At 44.2% G+C, this 23386-nt stretch overlaps 1 protein-coding gene across 1 annotated transcript in view; it reads left to right on the top strand.

Annotated features, from left to right (window-relative positions):
• The window catches only part of Wdfy3 (WD repeat and FYVE domain containing 3), a 227846-nt gene that overhangs the window by 91795 nt on the left and 112665 nt on the right, over positions 1-23386 (top strand). Inside the window, exons 5-10 of the mRNA XM_029545025.1 lie at positions 4149-4272; positions 10178-10287; positions 13003-13164; positions 17449-17641; positions 19160-19346; positions 21139-21305. Of these exons, the coding sequence (XP_029400885.1) occupies positions 4149-4272; positions 10178-10287; positions 13003-13164; positions 17449-17641; positions 19160-19346; positions 21139-21305 (943 nt within the window). The remainder of the gene's footprint in view (positions 1-4148; positions 4273-10177; positions 10288-13002; positions 13165-17448; positions 17642-19159; positions 19347-21138; positions 21306-23386) is intronic.

Below are 23386 nucleotides of genomic sequence, written 5' to 3'. Positions count from 1 at the left end.
TCTCTCTCTCTCTCTCTCTCTCTCTCTCTCTCTCTCTCTCTCTCTCTCTCTCTCTCTCTCTGCTTAGGCAAGGTGTCCTACCATAGAGGTACACTTAGCTTCCTAGGGAATTTCCAAGTAATGTAAGGATTGAATATAATTTCTACAATTATGACTGATTAAAGTTTCCAAATTATATTCATTGCGTGAACACTACCAAGCACAAATTTCCATTTCTAAAAAATCTACAAATTGATAGTTATTTGTTTAGTAATGTTTGGCCATTTATCCACAAATATTCTCTGCTAACAGGAAATATTCTTGGTGAATTGAATGACTTAGTATAGTGTTATGGCCAACCAGTTCATACAGTGTTTATGAAAATGAGGGTGTGTGTGTGTGTGTGTGTGTGTGTGACTTTGTCTAATTTGTGCTTCATGCTGAGTAATCTGCGATATGGCTGGACACAGGCTCCTCTGTACAGATAGCTTCTAACGTTTGCCCTTGAGTGTTATTTCAGTGTGTGACTTTTTACTTCTCAAGACATGGGTTGGTATTGACATGTGCTGACTGTATATATATTTTGTGCTGAGTAGTTTTTCTGGGCCAGGCTTTATGCCTTTATGCACACTTCTTGAAGTGCCTCCCGTGGCCTCAGTCATGGTCCTGCAGGGCAACTGCTGTTATCCCCCCATCTCAGACTACAAGATTAGGGAGAACAGAGGGTAATATTTCCTTGGCATTCTAAAAAATAATTAACCTACATGTCCAAGAGCAAAGCTTCACAGGAAAAAGAAATACTCAGAATGAAACTTTTCTAAATGAATAGATTTTTATTGTCTGAAATTTCATAAAAGGTCATTGTTAATTATCGTAGTATATCATCAGAGTCTTATTTTGAAATTAATATTCATGAACTTGATCCTCAAGAAATTCTTCTTGCTTTTGAAAGTATTTCCAGCTTTAATTTGAGAAGTATCCAAGTTGAAGACTGTCCAAATCCCTTACAAGTGACATTTGCTTTTAAAACTGTTGGCTTTACACAGGGCCACACATGTTTAGAATCAGGTAAGAAAAAGATCTCAAATTCAAACAGATTATGTGTTTTGTTGCATTTTTATATCCATAACAATTGGTTAAGGATCGTTGGTCACTATTGTACATCTTGTACATATGTAGAAGGTTTTGTAAACATTCCAACTGCTTGTATTCCCTATATTTCCTTCTTTAATAATACCATTCGATAACAAGTATAGACTGGGGTCCCAATTTATGCATATTGTTAAATAACACCATTAATTTATTTTCTCTGAATATGCCAGAAATATTTATTTTAGTTCAAGTGCTAGGAAAAATTTTCAACATTTAGGTAGATATTAAAAAGTACTGTTTTGGGGCTGGTGAGATGGCTCAGTGGGTAAGAGCACCCCACTGCTCTTCTGAAGGTCCAGAGAGAGTTCAAATCCCAGCAACCACATGGTGGCTCATAACCATCCGTAACAAGATCTGACGCCCTCTTCTGGAGTGTCTGAAGACAGCTACAGTGTACTTACATATAATAAATAAATAAATCTTAAAAAAAAAAAAAAAAAGAAAAAAAAAGTACTGTTTTAACAGGGATTAGGGAATAACATGTCTGTCACATGTGCGAGGTTCTGGCTTTGATTCATGGTTCTGTTAAAATTAAAAACTAACCCATTAAAATAGCTCTATGAATATCAAGTCAAGTTCTGTTACATCTCTCTGAAGGCACAGTGCGTGCAGGGTTACAGGGTAGGGCTCAGACAACATCTCTCTAAGGGCACAGTGCGTGCAGGGTTACAGGGTAGGGCTCAGACGGAGTTTAATTGAGGAAAACCGTACTGAGTGAGTGCTTGTCAGGATCGGAGTGGCCTCATCTGGGGTCCTGTTCTCTGTGTGTGTGTGGCACAGGTTAACTTAGCCGACCCTTAACTCCCTTAGCTGTGAAGGGAAGAGGGTAACCGGCCCTGCTCTGTAGTTTAATTAGACCTTAATTAATGCATTTAAACACTGCTAGAAACACTGTAAATCCTTGTTGTCTCCAAGTATTGTTATTATTGAATATGTTATCAGGTAGTTTATGTTCCTCAGATTTGTCATCCCCGCAATCCGCCATCTGGGTCTGTCTCTCTCTCTCTCTCTCTCTCTCTGTTTTTTTGAGACAGTGTTTCTCTCTGTAGCCCTGGCTGTCCTGGAACTCACTTTGTAGACCAGGCTGGCCTGGAACTCAGAAATCCACCTGACTCTGCCTCCCAAGTGCTGGGAATAAAGGCGTGCACCACCACTGCTCAGCTTGAGTCTCCTTCTTGACTGTCTCCCTTGATGGGTGGGAATCTTTGAGTAAAAGTTTCAGAGAGAGATTGAGAGATGGGGGCAAGGGATGGAGGGGAGAGACAGACAGACAGATGCAAATGGAGAGACAGAGGTAGACAGGGATGCACACAGAGAGAGCACTCGAGAGCATGTGCCAAGAACCCCCCTAGTCGCCTCACAGCTCCATGCTCCGTCCTTCCTAACACTTGCTTTTTCATTTGTCTCTTTGTTTTGTTGTTTAAGGCAGGGTTTCTCTGTGTAGCCCTGGCTGTCCTGAAACTCACTCTGTAGACCAGGTCACCTCAAACTCAGAAATCCCCCTGCCTCTGCCTGCTGAGCCCTGGGATCAAAGGTATTGCCACCACAACCTGGCTTTACACACCATTTCTGTTATGTTTAGCCTAATTTGAAGCAGTATGTAAGGATGTAGGGAAACACCTTTTGTTAAAATGATATTGTGAGGTTTTCTGCATGTGTTACTAGGCTCTGTGGAATAAAGTCTTTTATTATTGTATGGAAAAGTCCACATACATAGAGCATTCACGTCTGGCAGATCCTGAGACATCCACATTCGTTCAGTATACACGTATGACGCACCTGTCTCAGGGACACTGGGCAGGAGGCGTAGGACTGACCAGCTTTTCCTGGTCATTAATTGAGCCAGTCCTGTGGGCACAATGTGGGTCCCTCTGTGTGGCTATGGTGCTTCATGTGCTGGTTTATTTGGGGTTTGCTTTTGGTTTTGAGGCAGTGTCTTACCACGTGGCACAGAATGCTCTGGCCTCCGGGCTCCCTGTCCCAGCTTCCTGAGCTGGGGGTATAGTTGTGCCATTCATGTATGTGTGTTTGTGTTCGTGTGTTTGTGTGTGTGTACATGTGTGTATATATGTGTGTGTGTGTATATATATATATACATATATGTGTGTATGTGTGTATACTTATATGTGTGTGTATATACATATGTGTGTGTATACATGTGTGTGTGTGTGTGTGTGTGTGTGTGTGTGTGTAGTTGTATAGTCCCTGTCAACCCCAGTGTTCCTTTAACAGCCTTAGGTAGTACTTGTAGGAACAGTCTGTGTATAAACAACCAGTCTTCCTTAGGGGGTGCTCCTGCAAAAGCATAGTGTGGTGTTAGCTTGGGAAAGTGTGTGAACTGCGTCCAATCTCTTCATAGTGACATTGGGATATTGGTAATATGCATACTATATTACATATGGGAGCTGTTATGACAGCCTCACAGTATTCCTATGCACTGTCTCTCTGTCTTCTGATGGGCTGTCTGGCTTTCATTCCGTCCCTCTCGGCTGAGCCCACAGCAGCTTACTGTAAGAATTATTTATTCCACAGTTCATTTGGCCTAAGTTTCCAAGAAAGCAAGCTTGTTTTCGGGTTTCCTATCCATTGCTTTGTCATTTTCATGACAGCCTTGTATTAAGGATGACTGCAGTTAAAACTCAGAAACTTGTGAAATATCAAATTGGGGGGGGGGGGNGAGCTGCTCTACTCCGTGTCCTTCAGCCCCTGCTTCTTGCCATCGAAGAACCTCCCGGCGCGTGATGTCTCACTCGGGTTTCCTCGGAGAATGGTTGTGTTTTCTGAGGTTTGCTAGTGAGACTTTTCCACCTGACTTAGTTGATCATATGCCCGGTACATTTGTATGTATAAAGACACGTGGCCAGATGTGATCTCTCAAAAGCCATGATCTTTAGGTGTGAACAGGTCCAGAGGAAGCGTACCGGCACCTGTGTAACTTGATCTTCAGGTTACGTCACATTTTGAACTTGATAATTTAAGGGACTGGTACCTCATGCAATGTGTCCTCTTGTTCACAGGTTTTTGGAAATGCTCCTCCAAATACAATGACAGAGAAATTTTCTGACCTTCTGCAGTTCACAACTCAAGTCTCCCGACTAATGGTGACGGAGATCCGGCGGAGGGCTTCAAACAAATCCACAGGTACTGACAGGAACTGACCGAGGTGGGCGTTGGGGGTGTGGCTGCTCTCTAAGTGATGCTGCAATTCCGTGGAGGGAGCCCGGCCAGTCTGCAGTCTGCCCACCCAGCTTCTCCTCTTCATTCTTGCTTCCTTTCGGTATTAGGATCTAAATGATTGTTCGCTGTCCGCATAGATGACTGTGTTTGCATTCCTGTCCCGACTGAGCTTCCCCCCTCAAAGATAGTCCTTACCTCAGTTTCTCTCACTGCCAGCCTGGATTAAGTCATACTTCCTTGGTGCAATGATCTCGACTGCTGTAATCAAGACATTTTTCACTCTTCCGAAGTACTCTTTTGTTTCTAAGCTTCATGAGTGTGGGGTGTGTGTGTGTGTGTGTGTGTGTTTCCTGTTACACCATAAGCAACTTACAGGCTGTTTTATTTAGTTTTTTCCAGCTTGACTAAAGTTACAATCACTTGGGAAGGGGGAAGTTCAGTTGTGAGCAGAGTCCTTACCCAATTGGCCTGCAGGGCGCTTTCTTGATTAATGATAGATGTGGGAGGGCTCCGGTCACCGAGTGAAGGACAGGCTGCTCTCTAAAGGCAATGCCACCCCTGGACCCCGTGGTCTTGGATAGTATAGGAAAGCAGGCTGAGCAAGCCAGTAAAGGACATTCCTCCCGGGCTTTTGTTTCTGTCCACTGCCTTGAGTTCCTCCGACTTCCCCTGCGTGATGGATTCTTGCCTAGGAGCCGAAGAAGAAATGAACGTTTTCCCTCTGTAAGTTGCCTGTGGTTGTGTGTTTCATATCGGCCACGGGAACCCTAAATCAGGGGTTAGGCCATCGAGGTCATTCTGAAGGAGCCCAGGGAGGCTGTCATCTGGGACAATCTTGTAGCAAGGACTGGGTCAATCTTTCTTTTGACAAAAAGTCCTGGCTGTGGCTGGTAACCTGGTACTGTGAGATCACAGTAAGGCTGTCTTGCTGAGCCTATCATTGGTGACGTTTCTCTTAGTGGAAGAAAGGTTTCCCAGAGAATTGTTCAGACTCTGCTTAGAAGACGTATCTGCCTTGGGAGTTTGAAAGCCAGCAGGAGGGGAGGAGGAAGGTGTGCACTTTCTGCATTGGGTTTCCGCTTGTTCTTGTGTACTGGGGGTTCTTCTGCTTTACGGGTGGCTCCCTTCTCTCCCTGGCCTCAGCTGGGAGAGGGCAAGCGAGCCAGCCCTCAGGACTTTCCTAGTGTGTGTACTCATCCCATCGTGAAGGACTCGCCCTCAGGACCAGATCCCAGCCTGCCTCCTTCCCAGATGCCCCGTCTGTGTGTAGCGTCACAGTGGGCATGGCAGCTCAGACCAGAGCAGTGGCTTCAGCAATTAGAGTTACATACGTGATCTGAGATGTTCATCTTAAGGAGTCCATGGATAATTAGAATGTCTTTAATTCCATCTGTGTGAGGCGATGCAATATGTGATTCACTGGCTAGATTTGAAACTGAGGCGGCTTCAATTGCATTAGTGCCTGAAAAGTGTCTAATGAAAGGGACGGTTAAAGCCTCTTACCCCATTCCCTCCTGCACCCAAGGTGGGACTGACTCCTCTCTTAGCACACACTCTTATTCTAGTTAATTTTGTCAGAGCGAAGATTTGTGATGTATGATTTATATGGCTTTGGATGGGTAGCAGGAAGGGAAATTTCTCAGTGAACTCTGGTCATTGCATTTTCTGTCCCGAATGACACCTGAGATTAGGAAACGTCCCCAGACTTATTTCACTGGCTTCTCTGTCCTCATTGTTGGTATCCTCTCATGCTGAGCTGTCTGTGGGAAGTCGTGGTGCTAACTACACATTTGTTTTCTTTGCTCTCTCAAAGATCTTATACACATAAGACAATCTTTTGGGTGAGATGACAGATGTCAGATGTCTTAAATAGAGAGTGTGTTTCATTCTTCATTCCAGTAACAGTTATACAAATATTTAATTTTGAAGTATTTATAACCCACCCCCCTCAGGACATAGCAAGAATAATACAAGAATACAGTGCAATAATGCAAGAATCTCAGGATGCTCCTCATTTTCTTACCATTGCTGGCGTCTGATTGTTACGGGATTGTAAGGTATATAGTTACCATATTTTATATGTTCATTTAGCTTTAACATCTTAAAGCTTATTTAGATTTCTTAAGAGTTCACTGTGTACAGTTAGTTACGTCTTCAGTGTGTCGTGGATGACATCGCTACATGCCAAGGCCCTGGTTAAACCCAGTAGTGCAGTCCCCAGTGGTACCATGCCGGGTAGAGAGATGCTGGTGATGATGGCCCAGTCCTCCAGCGACAGGGTTAGAGGCTTGTCCTGGATCCCAGTTACAGATCCCTGACGTTCTTTCCAACCTGAAGAGCACTGTGCTGTGCTCCAAGGAGTTCAGAGCCACAACACCGCCAAGTAATTCTGTCCCCAAGGTGTGCACATGTGGCACATAAAAAGAAGCAAGTACAGAGGTTGTGGAAATCTATAACTTTACAGATCTCTTTTTTCTTTTTCTTTTAATTTTGTTTGTTTGGTTTTGTGAAATAGCGAGGGCTGTTTAGGGCTTCTTTTTAATCCATTAATAAAATGAGTGCAGTAATACTATTAATTTGACTCACAGAGTCATCCTGAAGCATAGTTGGAATGAGCAGCTTGTGCCTGCAGGGTACTTCACAGGGGGAGGGAGGGAGGGAGGGAGGGAGTCGATTTCACCAGTTGCTCTAAATTTGTCATTTGGAACTCATTTGTCTGTGTGTCTTTGTGTACGTTCTTTCCCTAGTTAACTTAATTCAAGCTCTACTGTCCCCATGTTCGTTTTTGTTTTTGTTTTTATTGTTTTTCCTTCTGTTTCTCTTGATAATGCAGCTGCAAACGTGAGGCTTATCCTACTTGCTGTAACTCAGAGTTGAGTTAATGTGTGTCTTCACTAATGCTAAAACCCTTAAGTCGTCATTCAACATAGATTTGTTAAGTGTCACTGAAGTTAAAAGACAGACACAATGTTTGTGGCTAGAAGTCAGGGGTTTGGTTTTCCTCAGCCAAAGTGGTTTTTTTTTTTTTAAAGATTTATTTATTTATTATATGTAAGTACACTGTAGCTGTCTTTAGACACTCCAGAAGAGGGCATCAGATCTTGTTACGGATGGTTGTGAGCCACCATGTGGTTGCTGGGATTTGAACTCCGGACCTTTGGAAGAGCAGTCGGGTGCTATTACCCACTGAGCCATCTCACCAGCCCCCTCAGCCAAAGTCTTAAAAGTTGCTATAAATGAAGTTTATGCTTACACGGCCTGCTTCCTCATTAAATAAAAAGTGGGGGATCCCTTTGTAAATAACATTGAACTCGGCAGGTTAAAGTGAAAGGTTCTTCTGTTTGCATTTGATGTGTGAGGACGTAATATATTTCTTGTTGATGCTTAAGATTATTTAGTTACCTGTGTGTGGGGGGTGTTTTTGCATGTGATAGCAGATGGCTTTGGGGACCCCACAAAGGGCATCTAAACCCCAGGAACTGGAGTCCTGGGTAGCTGTGAGTCCTCCCATGTGGATGCTGGGAATTGAACTTAAGTCCTGTATGAGCCACCAGGCTCTCTCCAGCCTGATAACTCATTTTACCAAGGAAGTTTGGGATTTCTCCATATCATCCAGCCACAAAGGTGTCTAGACCTTTTCGTTTGTTCGGATATGTGATTCAAAGCCTGGCACCAATCGTACCATACTGCTGGTGTGACTTAGGTCTTTCCTACCTGCTCCAAAAGGATTGTTCAACAAAGGCGTGTTGAAGAGACACAATGAAGGATTATACTGACTTTGTTCTTTTTATTTTCACTATTTGATTTATTTGTCATTCCCACGGAGCATGAGTATTGTTACCCCATAACGCCTGTCCCCTTCCCCCCAGCCCTTTTAAATGACGAAGAGTCTCGTAATGTTCACTGTCAGACAGAATATATCAAAGCACACCCTTGTCAGGCACGGCCATCGAGGTTGAAGCAGAGAGGTCAGTGAGCGAGGCGAGTCGAAGCTGTGTGAGGGCCTCCCTCAAAGCTCAGACAGACAGACAGAGCCGGAAAGGTTGGTAAGAGTGACCGACTGACAGCTCCCAAAGTTGTCTTCTAAGGTCTGTATTCTTGCTTTGTAAGGCCTTGCACACTGTTCACACATGTGCACACACACACACACACACACCATAATCATGCTAATGGTAATAATAAACAAACAAACAAACAAACAAATAAACCAGCTGGGCGGTGGTGGCTCACACCTTTAATCCCAGGGAGGTAGAGTCAGGCAGATTTCTGAGTTCGAGGCCAGCCTGGTCTACAAAGTGAGTTCCAGGACAGTCAGGGCTACACAGAGAAACCCTGTCTCAAAAAAACCAAAACCAAACCAAACCAAAACAAACCAAAACAAAAAAACCAAAAATAAAAAACTACTCATTCCTTTCAAGTATAAATGCTTATTATTGTACAGATAAATGTAATAAGCCCAAAGAACTAATGGTTTAAAATCAAAACGTTTTTGCTGTTCTGGCTCTAACACCCTGTGTAAGTATCCGACAGTCTGGAATAGCAGCGAAAAGCACATTTTACCGTTTCCTAAACCTGTGTGAGTCCGTGGCCTTTGTCCCTTACGCCGGGAGAAGGGCAACGCTCTGGCTTGTAAAGTTGATTTAGTTCTTTAAAAATCTTTTTTCTCCTTTGTGGGTAATACTGGGGACACTGACTGGTGTCGTTGGGTAGTGTGCCAGCATGCTAGACTAGACTCACTCAGTCTTGAGAAGTACAAGTCAGATTCTAAAGATGTTGCATGATGAAATTGGAGGCGCACAGTCTAAAATAACAGTTCCCAGTTATAAGGAGTGCATTTGGTCTGCTTTGGTTCTTCAGGAGCCCCTGCGACCTGACATATTTTATTCATGCCAGATCTTAGAATTGGTGAACTGGTGATAAAATTAAAAGGATGTCTAGGGATTTCTCTCTAAGATTCCTCTCTTAAAATGATTTATTGTGATACATTATACCTGTGTCCAAAGTGCACCGGAAGAGATTGGGAGACAGCGTGTGGGAGTCGTTTCTCTCCTTCCTCCAGTGTCTGGTCGAATCCAGTCATCATGCTTAGCAGTGAGCACTTTTACCTGCTGAGCCATTTTGCCAGTCCCGGCAAGTCTGAAGTCAGAACTGACTAAATGGACTTTCAGGGGTTCTTCTAAGTCTACAGTTCTGTGAGTGAGGCCCATGCACCTCACTATTTCCCCAGGCTAGCTTCATCTAGTCTGTACCCCAGAGTCTCTTGGCAGCATCTCACTCTTATCCTGTGACTGCCATTGTCACTGGCCCCATGGTGTGCAGCTTTCAGGCTAATAGTCTTAAAGCAGTATGTCTTCCTTTGTTCCATCTTACCCAGGTCAAGATGAGCCTTCCGCTTGCCTGCCATCGTGATTTCACATTGACTAATCACACCAGTGGTCTTGACAGGGCTGTGTTTTGGAGCTTGGGCCCCTCCGGATGGTGACAGCATAGTTGCTTGCCTTCCTCGGTGGTGTTGAGCTGGGTCCTCTGCCCCTTTTTTGTTTGAATGTCTTGTTCCCATTTTCTGGCTGTCTTCACCTCCCCAGTCCTTAGGCCTGCCTGCTTCCCTGGCAGCTGAAGTTTAGGACTCACCTCCTCCTTCAGTGCTGCTCACGGGGTCATCATGGTCTTTTCCCTAAAGTATCTTTCTACATTTTCATCATAGAGATATAAGAGTATATAGGTCCACCAACATATCCATCAAAAGATTGTGTTTAATTTTTCTTAGAGAAAAAAATGTGCCCTTGCGACCCTTTCCCTGGTACTTTTTACGGGTGTTTCAGGTTTATAAGGGATTTCCCTATTTATTGGCTTTTCTTTGATTTTACAGAGGCTGCGAGTCGGGCCATAGTCCAGTTCCTGGAGATCAATCAGAGTGAAGAAGCCAGTAGAGGCTGGATGCTCCTAACAACAATTAACCTGCTGGCATCCTCTGGTCAGGTGAGTGTGCAGGGTCTGTGTCCGGCCACTGAGCCCTCCTGCAGGATTTCTTCTGGTCCGTGGGTTCTGCTTCTGTGTGTCTCAGGACAGCTTCCTGAGCCGCTGTGTCTTCATTCATGAGGCGTTACGTAGTTCAGGCAGCGTTTCTGTCTTTGTTGTGTTGTGATGTGCATAAACATACTGTAGTGGTGCCCAGCACGCAACTAGACAGTGACCATTCCACAGGTGGCCAGAGGGAAGTCACCACCGCACCCCACATGCCTCAGTCACGTGATCTCATAAGTTAATGAATAAATGACACAGGTTATTAATCAGCCTTTCTGATAGTATCCTGTTGAGTTTCAGGCTGGTGGATGTTTTCGCCTGGTTTATTCTGGAGGCGGCTCTCTATCTCTCCTGACTTAAGTCTCTGACCTCGTCTGTGTTGAACGCGTTCAGGACTGAGCCATTCGCACACCTTACCTTTATCGTTCGACACCCTTGGGATGTGAAGGCTTTTGCAGTTTTCTAAAATCTGGAGTATGGGCACCTAACAGAAGGAAAGCTAATGTGGGTGCCTGTTTCCTAAACTCTGTGGACTTAGAAAGCCCACAGTCATTAGCACGGCACTTATAAAGGTGACTGGTCACCACAGAGACAGTGAATACCTTTAGCAGCAACAGTCTTAAAGCTCTCCCAGCCTGAGCATAGCACTTGGGCTTCTTGGAAGGGACAGCCCATGTTCTCTGTAACGTACCGTTTCATCTGTACCCACGCATCCCAGTAGAGAACCTGCTGTGCCAACTTGTCCTGCTTTCAGGACCTGAACTACTTACATTTCAGCGTAGGAAGCCCTGCATCCCAGGCACCCCGAGTCCCAGGCCAGGGGAGGAGGCCTCTCGCCCGAGGAACCATCAGATAGTCCTGGCATGGGCCACCATTTCAGTGACCATGGCCGAACTAGGAAAACCCTCCGATCTACCTACTGTTAATGATACCTGTAAATGCCTCTACACCACAGTACCAAAATTTGGTTTAAAGTTCTATATCATCATATGCTGTTTAGATGTTAACGTTTAAGTGGAATATCACCCTGTGTGTTATGCCTTCACTTCATTGTTTCTGAATGTTAATACTTTCTGTAAACGCTAGAATCGTCTTCGCATTGTGAGTGGACCGTTGTCTCATAACACTAGCACTATAGAAACTCACTAATGTAGATGAGCTACGTCCTTGAATGCATAGACTAAGAAAAGAGCCTGGCATAGAGATGCACACACTTATAAAGAAGAGGCTGAGGCAGGACGTGGGAAAAGTGTGAGGCCAGCTGTGTAAACGATGTATAAATGATGAGACTCGGTTGCTCTCTCTGTAAACCGAGGTCTGTGCAGTACTAGTGTCAGCCGTACAGCGTTGACTCCAAGGAATAAATCATGGACCTGTGAACCTTCTGTTTGTAGAATGGAGGAGTCATTATTATTGTGGTTCTCAAGTGTCTGCTATTTTGGACTCTCTGAGTTCTGCAGATATGCCACCATACAGACTGACATCCCTGTGCATCATCAGGCAGCCTTTTTTTTTTTTTTTTTTCTTTTTTTTTCCCCCTACTTATTTTAGTTGTTTGTAATTAACTGTTCCTGACATTGTTGATCATTCCCATTCTTATTAGGTTGTATATACTGCCACTATCAGTGGGCGTTTATATCAGAGTTACCTACGGATCTGCTAATGCTCGTAGAGTATGGACCTTTAAAGGGAGGGTTCCCAGTATTTGCATGCAGCTTTGGAGCTTTCCATGTCCTGTCAATAAATAGGTTTGATGAGACAGCAAATGAGTGAATTGGAAGATACCAGTTCCTACCATAGTCTAACCTCATGCCACACTGCACCATGGACTTTGTTAATAACATCATACTTCTTAGCAATATGGAAACAAGTCCTAAAAGGTTGTCTATAATTTCCTCTTGCAAATCTTTGAAAATGATCCAGTGTCATTTGTATTGGTGATGGCTCTGTCTCTCAGATGTCCTTCCACCCAGGAATACCCGATGAGAATAAAAATAAACACGGCAGTACAACAAATAGTGGTCAGTCAGTCAGTTGATTGATTCATTTATTTTTTGGTAATAGAATTAGACTCAGGGCAAGAATTCTATTCTACCCCCAAATTAATCTCTAGCCCTGTTCTAATTTTTCTTTTGAGACAGGCTCTCAGTAAGTTGACGAGACTGACCTGTTGTCAGATAAACTTTGACTTGGGAGTGTCCTGTGTCTGCTTTCTGGGTAGCAAGGATTGCAGCCTTTGCCACCTGGCTCAGCTTTTTATTTTTAGTTTTTAGATATCATATTTATTTTGAGATGTATGCACAGTTCTATTCATTTGTGAGAAAGAGGGAGAGAAGATGCCCAGGAAATGGGGTAGGCTCACCATTTGTTCTGATTAAGTGTGGGTTTCTTACATTCTGGAAGTCCGTGTTCTTTGAAACAAGCCCCTTCCTAATAAATAAGCAGCACATTTAATAAATGACTTACTGCATGACCAGCAAACCAGTCTCAACATGTGATTGAAGCAAATCTGTCCAAATGACCAACTGACTGCTGGTCACTCAGGTGTGAGTTCCTTGCTGTACAGACGTGTGACGCCACTGGTAGATCATCCTCCTGTCTGTCCCCAGCTGTCCCATCACAGTTGTTTCCATCTGTCTATCTACTCACTTCTGTTGGTTTGTTTTCCAGAAAACCGTGGACTGCATGACAACGATGTCAGTGCCTTCCACCCTGGTTAAATGTCTGTATCTGTTCTTTGACCTTCCACATGTGCCTGAGGCAGGTGGAGGCGCACAGAACGAGCTACCTCTAGCAGAGCGCCGCGGACTACTCCAGAAAGCTTTTGTACAGGTAAGGGGACTGCTTGTCTGCACGCTTTGTTTCTGGAGCTGTCTTTAAAATGAACCAGAGCATGGCCCGGCTGGTCTGCTTTGCCTTGTTCTGTGTTTTAATCAGGTTCTCACCGCATAGGCCAGGCTTACCTCAGGCCCACAGCCCCCTGTCTCAGCTCCCACATGCCAAGGTTGTAGGAGTGCACCCCATACTTGGTTGCTTCTTCCACTTCTCATGGAATCTCATTCTGTTTACTATGATATGGCTTTTCCTCATAATTACATTTCCATGTAAACACAAAAGGAATATGGAAATCCTTTCCTGGGGTGTTTGAAGATGATGTTAGGTCTTACTGTATTTGTTCCTGCTAAAGATCCAGCTGTTAAAATTACATTTGAAGCATCAGTAATGTCTCTAAAATTCAACTGCTAAGGGAAATCATTCATTTATCATATTGAGATTTGGGAAATATGCCTTATAATGATAAGAAGGTCTGTGTAATAATTTCTATTTATATATAGGATTCTCCAAGCTTGTAAATATTGAACTTAGAAAAACATTGTCAATTATACTGGCTCCTGCCACCTCCCACTGGCTCCTGCCATCCTCTGCACTTTGGAGAGTCCCTTCCTATCACCACCACTGTTCTTTTATAAGACAGTGGGTAAACAAAGGTTTAAAAGACCATTCTAAAGTGACCTAGTAATACAGGTGCCCTGTATAGTGTTCTTTTGTGGGAAAAAGGAAATTTTTTTTTTTAAACAAGCAACCTACAAACATTGAGAACATAGTGTGTCCATGGACCTAATATAATTAAAGGAAAAACAAAACACTTTTATTTCAAAAATACATAATGATAAATTCATTGAAAAAGAAAAACACTGGAAGTCCGACATTTCCATTGCACAGCAGTACATATAATTAATACTACAAGCCATCACACCCCGTGCTAAAGATGATCAACTTGAAGTTTTTAAAGCCCTCAACAAGTGGTAAACCATTAGCACACCTGTGTGTGAAGGTTCCTGAAGCTATGTGCCCGAGGGTCTGGCTTTCCCACCTACAGAGCGACCTACCCTGAAAGGAAGGCTTTTGACTTTTGAGCTGCAGTTCTCTACTTAGCACAGGCTAGACTTTAAGAGCAGCTTGCTCCTATTGCCGCAAGTGGTCACCGGGGATACACTTCGATCACCAAACCAAACACCAACTCCGTAAATATATGGGAGACCTGGAGATGTAGCTCAGTGATTGATTGGCTAGCACGCAGGAAGTCCTGGGCTCAGTTCCCCCTACCCTGCGCTGCATGGTGGTACAAACCTGTAATCCTAGAAGGCAGAGTGTCAGATCTTCAGGATCAGACTCTGTACCAATGGGGTTCAAAGCCGTCTCATGCAAGATGAAAGCTGGCTCAAAACAAACAAGCAAAATATCTTCTGAACACTCGGTTCAGCAGCGCATGCGCTCGATCTAACATTTAACACTGTCTCCTGTAACTTGGGAAGCTGTTTACCTTCAGAGCCTTTATACTCCTCCAAAATGGTTGTATTGGCAGTTGGCAGATGTCGGATTAAGTGAAGGAATGCATCACTGGAATTAAAAGATATAAGATGTTGCTGATGGGTGTAGTGGCCTCATTTCAATGAAGCTCGTCTTAAGAAAATTTAGCTAAGCCACCATGGAAGCTGATTTTCTAATTCTAGCATCCACATAAGCATAATTCACTTTTTATTTAGGAACTTAATTAATGCCCGGTGTTGGAAAGCAATGGGTGGTGACTTTAAATTAGCTCATGGTTTAGCCAGGCAGTGGCGGCACATGCCTTTAATCCCAGCACTTGGGAGGCAGAGGGAGGCAGGTTTCTGAGTTTGAGGCCAGCCTGGTCTACAGTGTGAGTTCCAGGACAGCCAGGGCTACACAGAGAAACCCTGTCTCAAAAATAAATAAATAAATAAATAAAAATAATAAATTAGCTCTGGGTTCATGTTAACATGTTGCAGTTGATGAGTGCTAAGGTGCAAAGGGAAGCTTCAGCCAGACTCCACCCCCCCCCCCCAAGATTGTCATGTGTATGACCCACAGCAGGTACCCATGGCGTGGAACCCGCCCCTTCCCACCCGTGCTGTAGACCCTGTCCCCTCCCACCTGTGATGAAGACCCCGCCCCCTCCCTCCGTGGCATGGACCCCGCCCCTCCCACCTGTGGTGAGAAACCCGCCCCCTCCCACCCGTGGCGTGGACCCCATCGTCTCCCCACCCAGGGCTCCTTCACTGTTCCAGCCCCTTTCTTTCCTGCCATCCCAGGCTCCACACCCTATCTATCACTTTGCTCAGGACACTGATTGAGACAGCTTATTAAATGTTTCAAGCTAGATGGAATCTCCGTGTTTGTGTTATAGGACAGATGGTTGCTGCTTCATGCAGGCATTCCCTGTCTGGCCAATGCGGACAGTCCTTCCTCCTCCACACTTGCTTCCCTACAATTAGAAGTACTGTGGGGGAGGAGAGGCAGAAGCATTCGACTGCACTTCCGGCCCACCAGAAAGGATCAGGCTAAATGATTTGCAAAAGTCATTTTGACCATAAAGTTGGGAGCCAATTATCTTAGGGCTCAGCAGTGAAGGAACCATTAAATGTAGTAGACTTTGAGAACGGGGATTTGGCATGGATTTTATTTTCTCGTTTTTTACTATTTTGGTTTGTTTTCTGTTGTGAATTAGAGGGATGACGTCTGTCCTAATCACATAGGCAGTACCACAAGCAGAAACAGAGCTGACACCTCCTCCGTGTGCAGCCTCTCTGTGTTGTGTTTGCTTGGGCAAAGGATGCATGCACACATCAGCAGATGTTCCTCCAGACCTTTGTAGAGAAGGTGCCTGTGTCTGCTACCCATGAGAGCCTTTCGCCCGCTCACTCCTCAGTCCTTCTCTCTTCCTGTGGGGTGGCAGTATGAGCCAGGAAGCCTGTACTATTTAAGAAAGTTTTGCCTTCCAAGAAGACTAGGAGAATGTAGCTTTGCAGGCATGCTACACCACTTATTTCCTTTCTCTAGTTTATCTAGCGACATCCTTGCTGGCCTCAAGACACACACATGTCCATGTAGAATGTCTTTAAGCTGATGGAATGATTTTGTAGTATTTTAAATCTCAAAAAAATATATTTAGAGGAGGGAGTTTAGCACAGAGAAGAGAAGTTAACTATTCCTGACATTAAACTTGGATCACAAGAAAAGGTGCCATTGAGGGCAAAATCCGTGTGGACTTCTTTTGTGGAACAGACCCTGGTGCAGCAAAGCACGGAGCTAGAGTGGGCTGGGGTATCACGGCTAGGTCTTCATTTCTGGAGCTGATGGTCTAAAATGGTGGTTCTCAACCTTCCTAATGCTGCAACCCTTTGATGCAGTTCCCCGAATTGTGGTGACCCCATCCATTAAGTTTTGTTGTTGTTGATGCTACTTCATTACTCTAATTTTGCCACTGTTACAAATTGTAATGTGAATATCTGTGTTTTCCAATGGTCTTAGGTGACCCCTGTGAACCCCCCAACAGGGTTACAACCCACAGGTTGAGAACCTCTGGTCTAGAGTCTTCAGTTGAAAGCAAGACTTCAGGAAGTTTCTGTCAATTATATGTAATTTTACACTATCCAACATCTCCTCCATGTACATAAACTGGAAACAACTTAATACTCACTTTACTTCGGCTGTCTATTTTGTCAGTTATGTCTTTTAAGGTAGAAAACTATATTTTACCAGTGCAAATAAAGAACTAAATTAGAAGGTTAGAACTTCCAGTGTGGTGGTGTACAACTTTAAATCCAATGGGGCAGGGGCAGGGGGCAGGGGGCAGGGGGCAGGGGCATCTCTGTGAGTTCCAGGTTAACCTGGTCTACATACTGAATTTCAGGACAGCTAGAGCTATATGGAGTATGTTGTCTCAAAAAACAGAGTGGGGGAGGGGGAGAGGGAGGGAGGGAGAGACGGAGGGAAGGGGAAGGAGGAGGAGGAGAAGGAGGGAGAACACTAATGAACTAACCATGAAATATAGTATTGCTGTTTATCCTGATTCAAAATGAATCATTCAAAGCTATAAGGAAGACTGGAAAGTGAATATTTTCTAAGGAAAGCCTCTTTAATACCTAAACCCTTTGTAACTTTGTAGATGTCTCTGTAACATTGCTAAGAGCAGTGATCCTGATGTCCCGACTGCCCAGCACCTTCTCTGATGCTGAGTGATGTTTGATCTCAGTTCTGTCCTGCCTGCCGTCATGGTTCTGTGTTGCACTCTCTCCTTTCCTTTACATTTAGATCTTAGTAAAACTCTGCAGTTTCGTTTCTCCGGCGGAGGAGCTGGCACAGAAGGACGACCTACAGCTTTTATTCAGTGCAATAACCTCTTGGTGCCCTCCCTATAACCTGCCGTGGAGGAAGAGTGCGGGGGAGGTCCTCATGACCATCTCCCGCCACGGGCTGAGCGTGAACGTGGTGAAGTATATTCACGGTGAGGACCACACTGTCTTCCTTCTTTCTCTTGTCATCTCTAGGCTGCCCAAAGATTGGCCTTTCAGTTAGTTAATTACACATAAAATTTGACAGGTCTGGTTTGACTGAGGCAGGGAAATGGAGAATTCAAGGCTCATCACTGCCATAAAGTGAGTTTCTGTCCAATCCGGATGACTTAGAGACCCTTCCCCAGACTGACCGGAAGACAAAGGCTTAGAGCAGCTCAATCATGCACCTTCTGACTAGCTTGAGAGGGTGTGTCCAGTCCCCAGGATTCCGTATTCCAGATTCATACATACAGAGATTTGCCAGGAGGAAGAAAATTGTTTTGTTTGTTGGGTCTTTCCAATGCAAGACATTTTCTTAGGTTTCATATAACGGATATGAGCAAGTTAAAAATTACTTCTTCATTGTGTGAGTGCTCAATTTTAATTCGGTGTAGATTATCATTGACCAATTGTTCTTCTACCAAAAAGAAGCAAGTATTTTCAAGTGCTATAATTGAAAGGACCAGGAGTGGTGCAGGACACTCCAAGATCAAGTTTTCAGCACTAAGGAGATTTATTTGTCCCAGAGGGACAGAGGGCAGGGGGTGAGAGACGGAGAAGGGAAGGGATATTTTCCCTCTGCTTCTAGAGAGGAGACAGATGTGGCCCATAGGCAAATAAATGTCGGTTTATAAAGGGAAAAAGAGACTCTGTGTTAGGATGAGTGTTTAATTTTGATTGGGCAGGTTAATTAGGTAAGCCAAAGGAAGCTTTTGATTGCTGGGCTTCACTACTTTGATAGCTGGACTTTGGTAGCAAGCCTCAGGAAGAGGGACTAGTCAGTAAGGAATAGCCTTTGAGACCTAGCTTCAGGAATGTAATCTAGTGGCTTTAACAAGGCAGAGGTAATGGGGGAAGGGCCAGGCCTGCCCGAGCCGTGTTTGCCATGCTGGGGACGGTGAGAACCCTTCAGTTATTGCCAGTGTTTCTGAAGATATAAATACTCAGGTATTCTTTTTGGTACAAAACAGTTAAAATAGATGGACTTAAGAAAATCAGTATTAAAGAGAATTACCTGCCTAGTATATACATATATCGCCTGTCCTTTGAGATGCTTATGTGAGCGATAATTGCTCTAACTTCTCAAATGGTTTACTTATTTTGCATGGATACATATACATGCTAACGTGTCCTGAAATTTTTGAATTAACTAATTCAACTTCTTGTTTTCTTCTACACGTGGGAAACCTAATGCATCAGTAAGGAGATCAAAAATGATTTGGCAGTGATCAGTGATTTAGATTTGGTTTAATAATGACATCAAAGTGTGATGAAAGATCTTTGATAAAAGTCAATTTGTTCTCAACACGCTCAACCTTTGTTATGGCTTAGAGAACCTGCCCAGGAATCTGAAACTTTGCCCTTAGAATACCGTGTTACACATACATTAAAACTTGATGCTTCCTTAAGCACCTTTTTTCTTAAGCAATGGCCATAAATAATACTTTCTTAATTTTTCATTCTTACAGAAAAAGAATGTTTGTCTACGTGTGTTCAGAATATGCAGCAATCAGATGACCTGTCTCCCCTCGAAATTGTTGAAATGTTTGCGGGACTTTCTTGTTTCCTCAAAGACTCCAGTGATGTCTCACAAACACTGCTGGATGATTTTCGGATATGGCAAGGATATAGCTTTCTTTGTGACCTCTTGCTCAGGTAAACCCCGCAACTTAAGGGTCCATTTTAAGTTTCGATGGAAACCATGGGATACTCAGGAGAAATCAGTAAACACTTACTTGGTGCGTTCTTGTTGGCTTCGCACCCCCTTCATTTTTAGCTTCCATCAGAGGGCAGGAGGTGAGTTTTGAGTAAGCCAGTCAAATGCAGAGCACAGTACTGACTGCGTCTAGACGTAGACCTGAGAGCAGACAAGATGGCACTAATTTGTAAACTTACTTCCTGCAATAACAGTTTATCAAACAAGTGTATTGCATTTGCTTTTGGCTAACATCAGTGTTTCTGCACATATGTCCCCATCTGTGAGAGAAGGTGTGTGAGCATCACCGCGGGATAGTAATTGGTGCATTCCTTTAGGATGTAGACCCAATCTTTCATCTCTGGTGAGAGGATAGGACTCTGGATTGGAAGTCCACTTGCATCTGAGCTGCCAGCGCCTTGGCTGGTCCTGAGTGCTATCAGAAGCATGTTTCTGGAGGAAAGCTTCTGTAGGCACGGAGCACGTATTTAAGACTGTTGTATGGGAAGGAGACAGGAGGATTTACCTTTGTGAATATGGTAGGGAAGCGAGCAATGTAGAGACAGACTGTAGTTGAAAACGGTTTGAGAACCCACAGATACACGCTCCCCGGGCTTGTCTTCAAGCATGTACGAGCGTTGCTAAAGAGACCCTGCGTGTGGGAAAGGGTCTGGGAGGAAGCAGGGATTGGCGGGGTAGACGGACTTGGAGGTGAGAGGTGGGGCGGACATGGCCACACACACAGATCCCATGAAGATCCCAAACAGTACTTGGCAAGCACACTGGCACGGAGAACTCATCATAAACTCAGCATCTGAGTCGTAGCGCTGACCCGATCTTTTATACATTCCTAGTTTTTTGCATTTCCCAAGTTTATATGGATGAGAATTACTAATCTATGGTAAGAAAAGCCCTGGTGAAGCTTATCCTTTAAGATAATGAGACTCTTTCAAGCATTTTGTGTTGTCAGTAAAGCCATAGTAAAAGTCACTTCCTCATGGAATTTATGACCTCAGAGGGCCTCTTGTGACTTCAGGCTGCCTGCTCTCATGACCTCCGAGGGCCTCTTGTGACCTCAACCAGGCCCCTCTCATGACCTCAGGCAGGCCCCTCATGACCTCAGAGGGCCTCTTGTGACCTCAGGCAGGCCTCTCATGACCTCAGAGGGCCACTCATAACCTCTGGCTGCTCACATGACTTTGGTGGGGCCTTTCATGTCCTCAGAGGCCCTCTCATGACCTCAGACTGGCTGCTCACATGACCTCAGAGGACCTCTCACAACCTCAGGTGGGCTGCTCATGACAGGCGTCTCATGACCTCAGACTCTGAGGAAGTCAGCTTAGCTCAGGAGCTCGCTTTGGGTTCTCAGAGCTTCAAGCGGCAGTGTCCCCTCCACAATCACATGTGGCACACAGCTCTTAGAACGTCCCATAATTTTTATTTCAAACATTGTCTGCTGAAAAAGTATATTTAAAAAAGCAAGCAAACCGCCTTTGTACCAAAGATAAATGGTTTACCGCTTGGTGACAGAACTTCAATGCTGTGCTTATTGACCTGGGTATCTTCAAATTACATCATCAGGTAGAATATTACAATCTTTAAAGGTTTTTATAAAAGTGTATATTTATATGAGAAAAAAAATGTAAGATACTTTATACATTTAATTGATGAATCTGAAATTGACAAGAAATCCTGTGTCAAATTTAAGAATACAAGCAAAAGAGAAAAAACTCTGACTCTAACTTCTTCTAGATTGGAACAAGGGAAAGAGGCAGAGTGCAGAGATGCCTTGAAGGATCTGGTGAGTCTGGTGACGTCTCTGACCACGTATGGGGTCAGCGAGCTGAAACCGGCCGGTGTCACCACAGGGGCCCCCTTCCTCTTGCCCGGATTTGCAGTACCTCAGCCAGCAGGCAAAGGTGAGTTCTTACCAGCTCTGTTCTGATGCTGAGCTCCTAGGACTGGAGAAGGAAGGGGTCTGTGCCCCTACGGCTGCTCCTTGTGGCTGTCACTGCCCGGACGTGATTGTCATTTTCCCTTAAGGTCCTTCTGTCCATGGCTAGCCTGCAGAAGGGTTTCCCCAGTTTTTAGTCGGATAGACCAACAGTTGAAACCACTGTTTAACATTGAGTCAGGTGAGATGTGGGTTACATTCTTTCATTTGAGGCAGATGCCTCCTTGGATGCTGGCTCCTGGGCGTGTCTTTTGTGTGTAGGTGGAGGTCAGCACACTCGTTCTCCACACTTGCTGGGCATGTAGTGAAAGCATGGGGTGTGAGTGCTTGTATTTCAGAGCCCTGCAAACCTCAGACAGAGACGTTACATTGTTTCATTCAGGTCTAGGAGTAAGTTTTGTTACATTTTTCCTACATTTTTCTAGCATTTTGATCCTTATGTAGTAAGGCTCAAACTTTCTTACAGAAAAACTTACTCAGGACTGGAGAGATGGCTCAGTGGTTAAGAACACTGGCTGCTCTTCTAAAGGTCCTGAGTTCAGTTCCCAGCAACCACATTGTGGCTCACAATCATCTATAATGGACTTCTGATGCCCTCTTCTGGTGTATCTGAAGATAGCAACAGTGTACCCACATATATGAAATAATAAATACATCTTAATAAAAAAAAGAAAAAAGATAAAAACTTACTCTGTAATTAAGAGCATCTTATTATGAGTGGAACATAGCAGCAATATCTACAGTTCCAGCAATGGGAGATAGAGGCAGGGGGATGACAAATTCACGGTCAGTCTCAACTACACAGCATGTTCAGGGATAGCCTGGATTATATAGCAAACACTTGAATGTCAAGAATTGATTGGCTTTTTAAAAAAGAGTTTTATGTATATGAGTACATGTATGTAGCTATCCTCAGTCACACCAGAAGAGAGCATCAGATCCCATCACAGATGGTTTTGAGCCAACATGTGGTTGCTGGGAATTGAACTCAGGACCTCTGGAAGAGCAGCTAGTGCTCTTAACCACTGAGCCATCTCTCCAGCCCCTTGATTGGCTTTTTTAATGCATGATAGCCAGTCTTCAAAATTTAAACATAGAACCCTCTAAAAATAGTTCCTGATCTTTGGCACTCATTAAATATTTGATAGGATTGTGATGAACCTATGTAAAATTTAACTGAGCAGAAATACCAATATATGTAGTAGTTTAAATTTCACAATAAACCTGCTTACTTTCTGAAATCAACACTCTTAGTAAATGTATGTAGGTGGAGAGTAACTTACTCACTGCTGTGCTGTGCTGTGCTGTGCTGTCCTCTGTGTGCTGTACTGGGCCATGCTGTGTTGTGTGCATTGTGTGTGCTGCGCTGGGCTGTGTGTGCTGTGCTGAGCTGTGCCTTCACAGCACAGGCTGACCAGTTAAAAGGTTCTCTGAAATACATGTAGTCTCTCGCACATTCAAAGTTCCATATTCTAGAACACACAGTCGTCTCTCCAAAATCTAATTTAAAAAACTTGGGTATTTCGCTTATTTCTGTGAGCTGAGAGAAAGATAGGTCCACAGGAGCCAGGCAAATGGCTCACCAGGTAAAGGAAACTTGGCATGCAGGTCTACCGATCTGAGTTCATCCCCAGGACCCAGTCAAAGGTGGGAGAAGAGAGTCTACTCCACAGAGTTGTCTGTAAAAGTAACTTTTATTCTCCTGATGCAATTGCTGTCTCCATGCCTCTGTCTGCTCACCTAGGCCTCGCCCTGGAGGCCTCTTATCCTCTGTACAATGTCATCTAAGCCTAGAACGTTTTCAGCCTGTGAGACTTCCTGCTGAATCAGCTCCCTACTTCTCTCTGAACTCTGGGTTAGCTCGCAGTTCTGGCTCAAACTCCTCTCTAAGTTGATTAGTTCATAGTTCAATCTGGCTTCTCTCTTGGCCTCTCCTGAATTGCTCTGCTTGGCCTTACACTAACTCTGGCAATCTGTTCTAATCTTCTGGCTCCTTCTCATTCTCTGGCCAATTCTGTCTTCACCTGTGTCTAGCTTGTTCTCTCT

Source organism: Mus pahari, chromosome 13 (genome assembly GCF_900095145.1).
Source record: "Mus pahari chromosome 13, PAHARI_EIJ_v1.1, whole genome shotgun sequence".
NCBI classification, from domain to species: Eukaryota; Metazoa; Chordata; class Mammalia; order Rodentia; family Muridae; genus Mus; species Mus pahari.
This window is presented reverse-complemented; position numbering and strand designations above follow the sequence as displayed.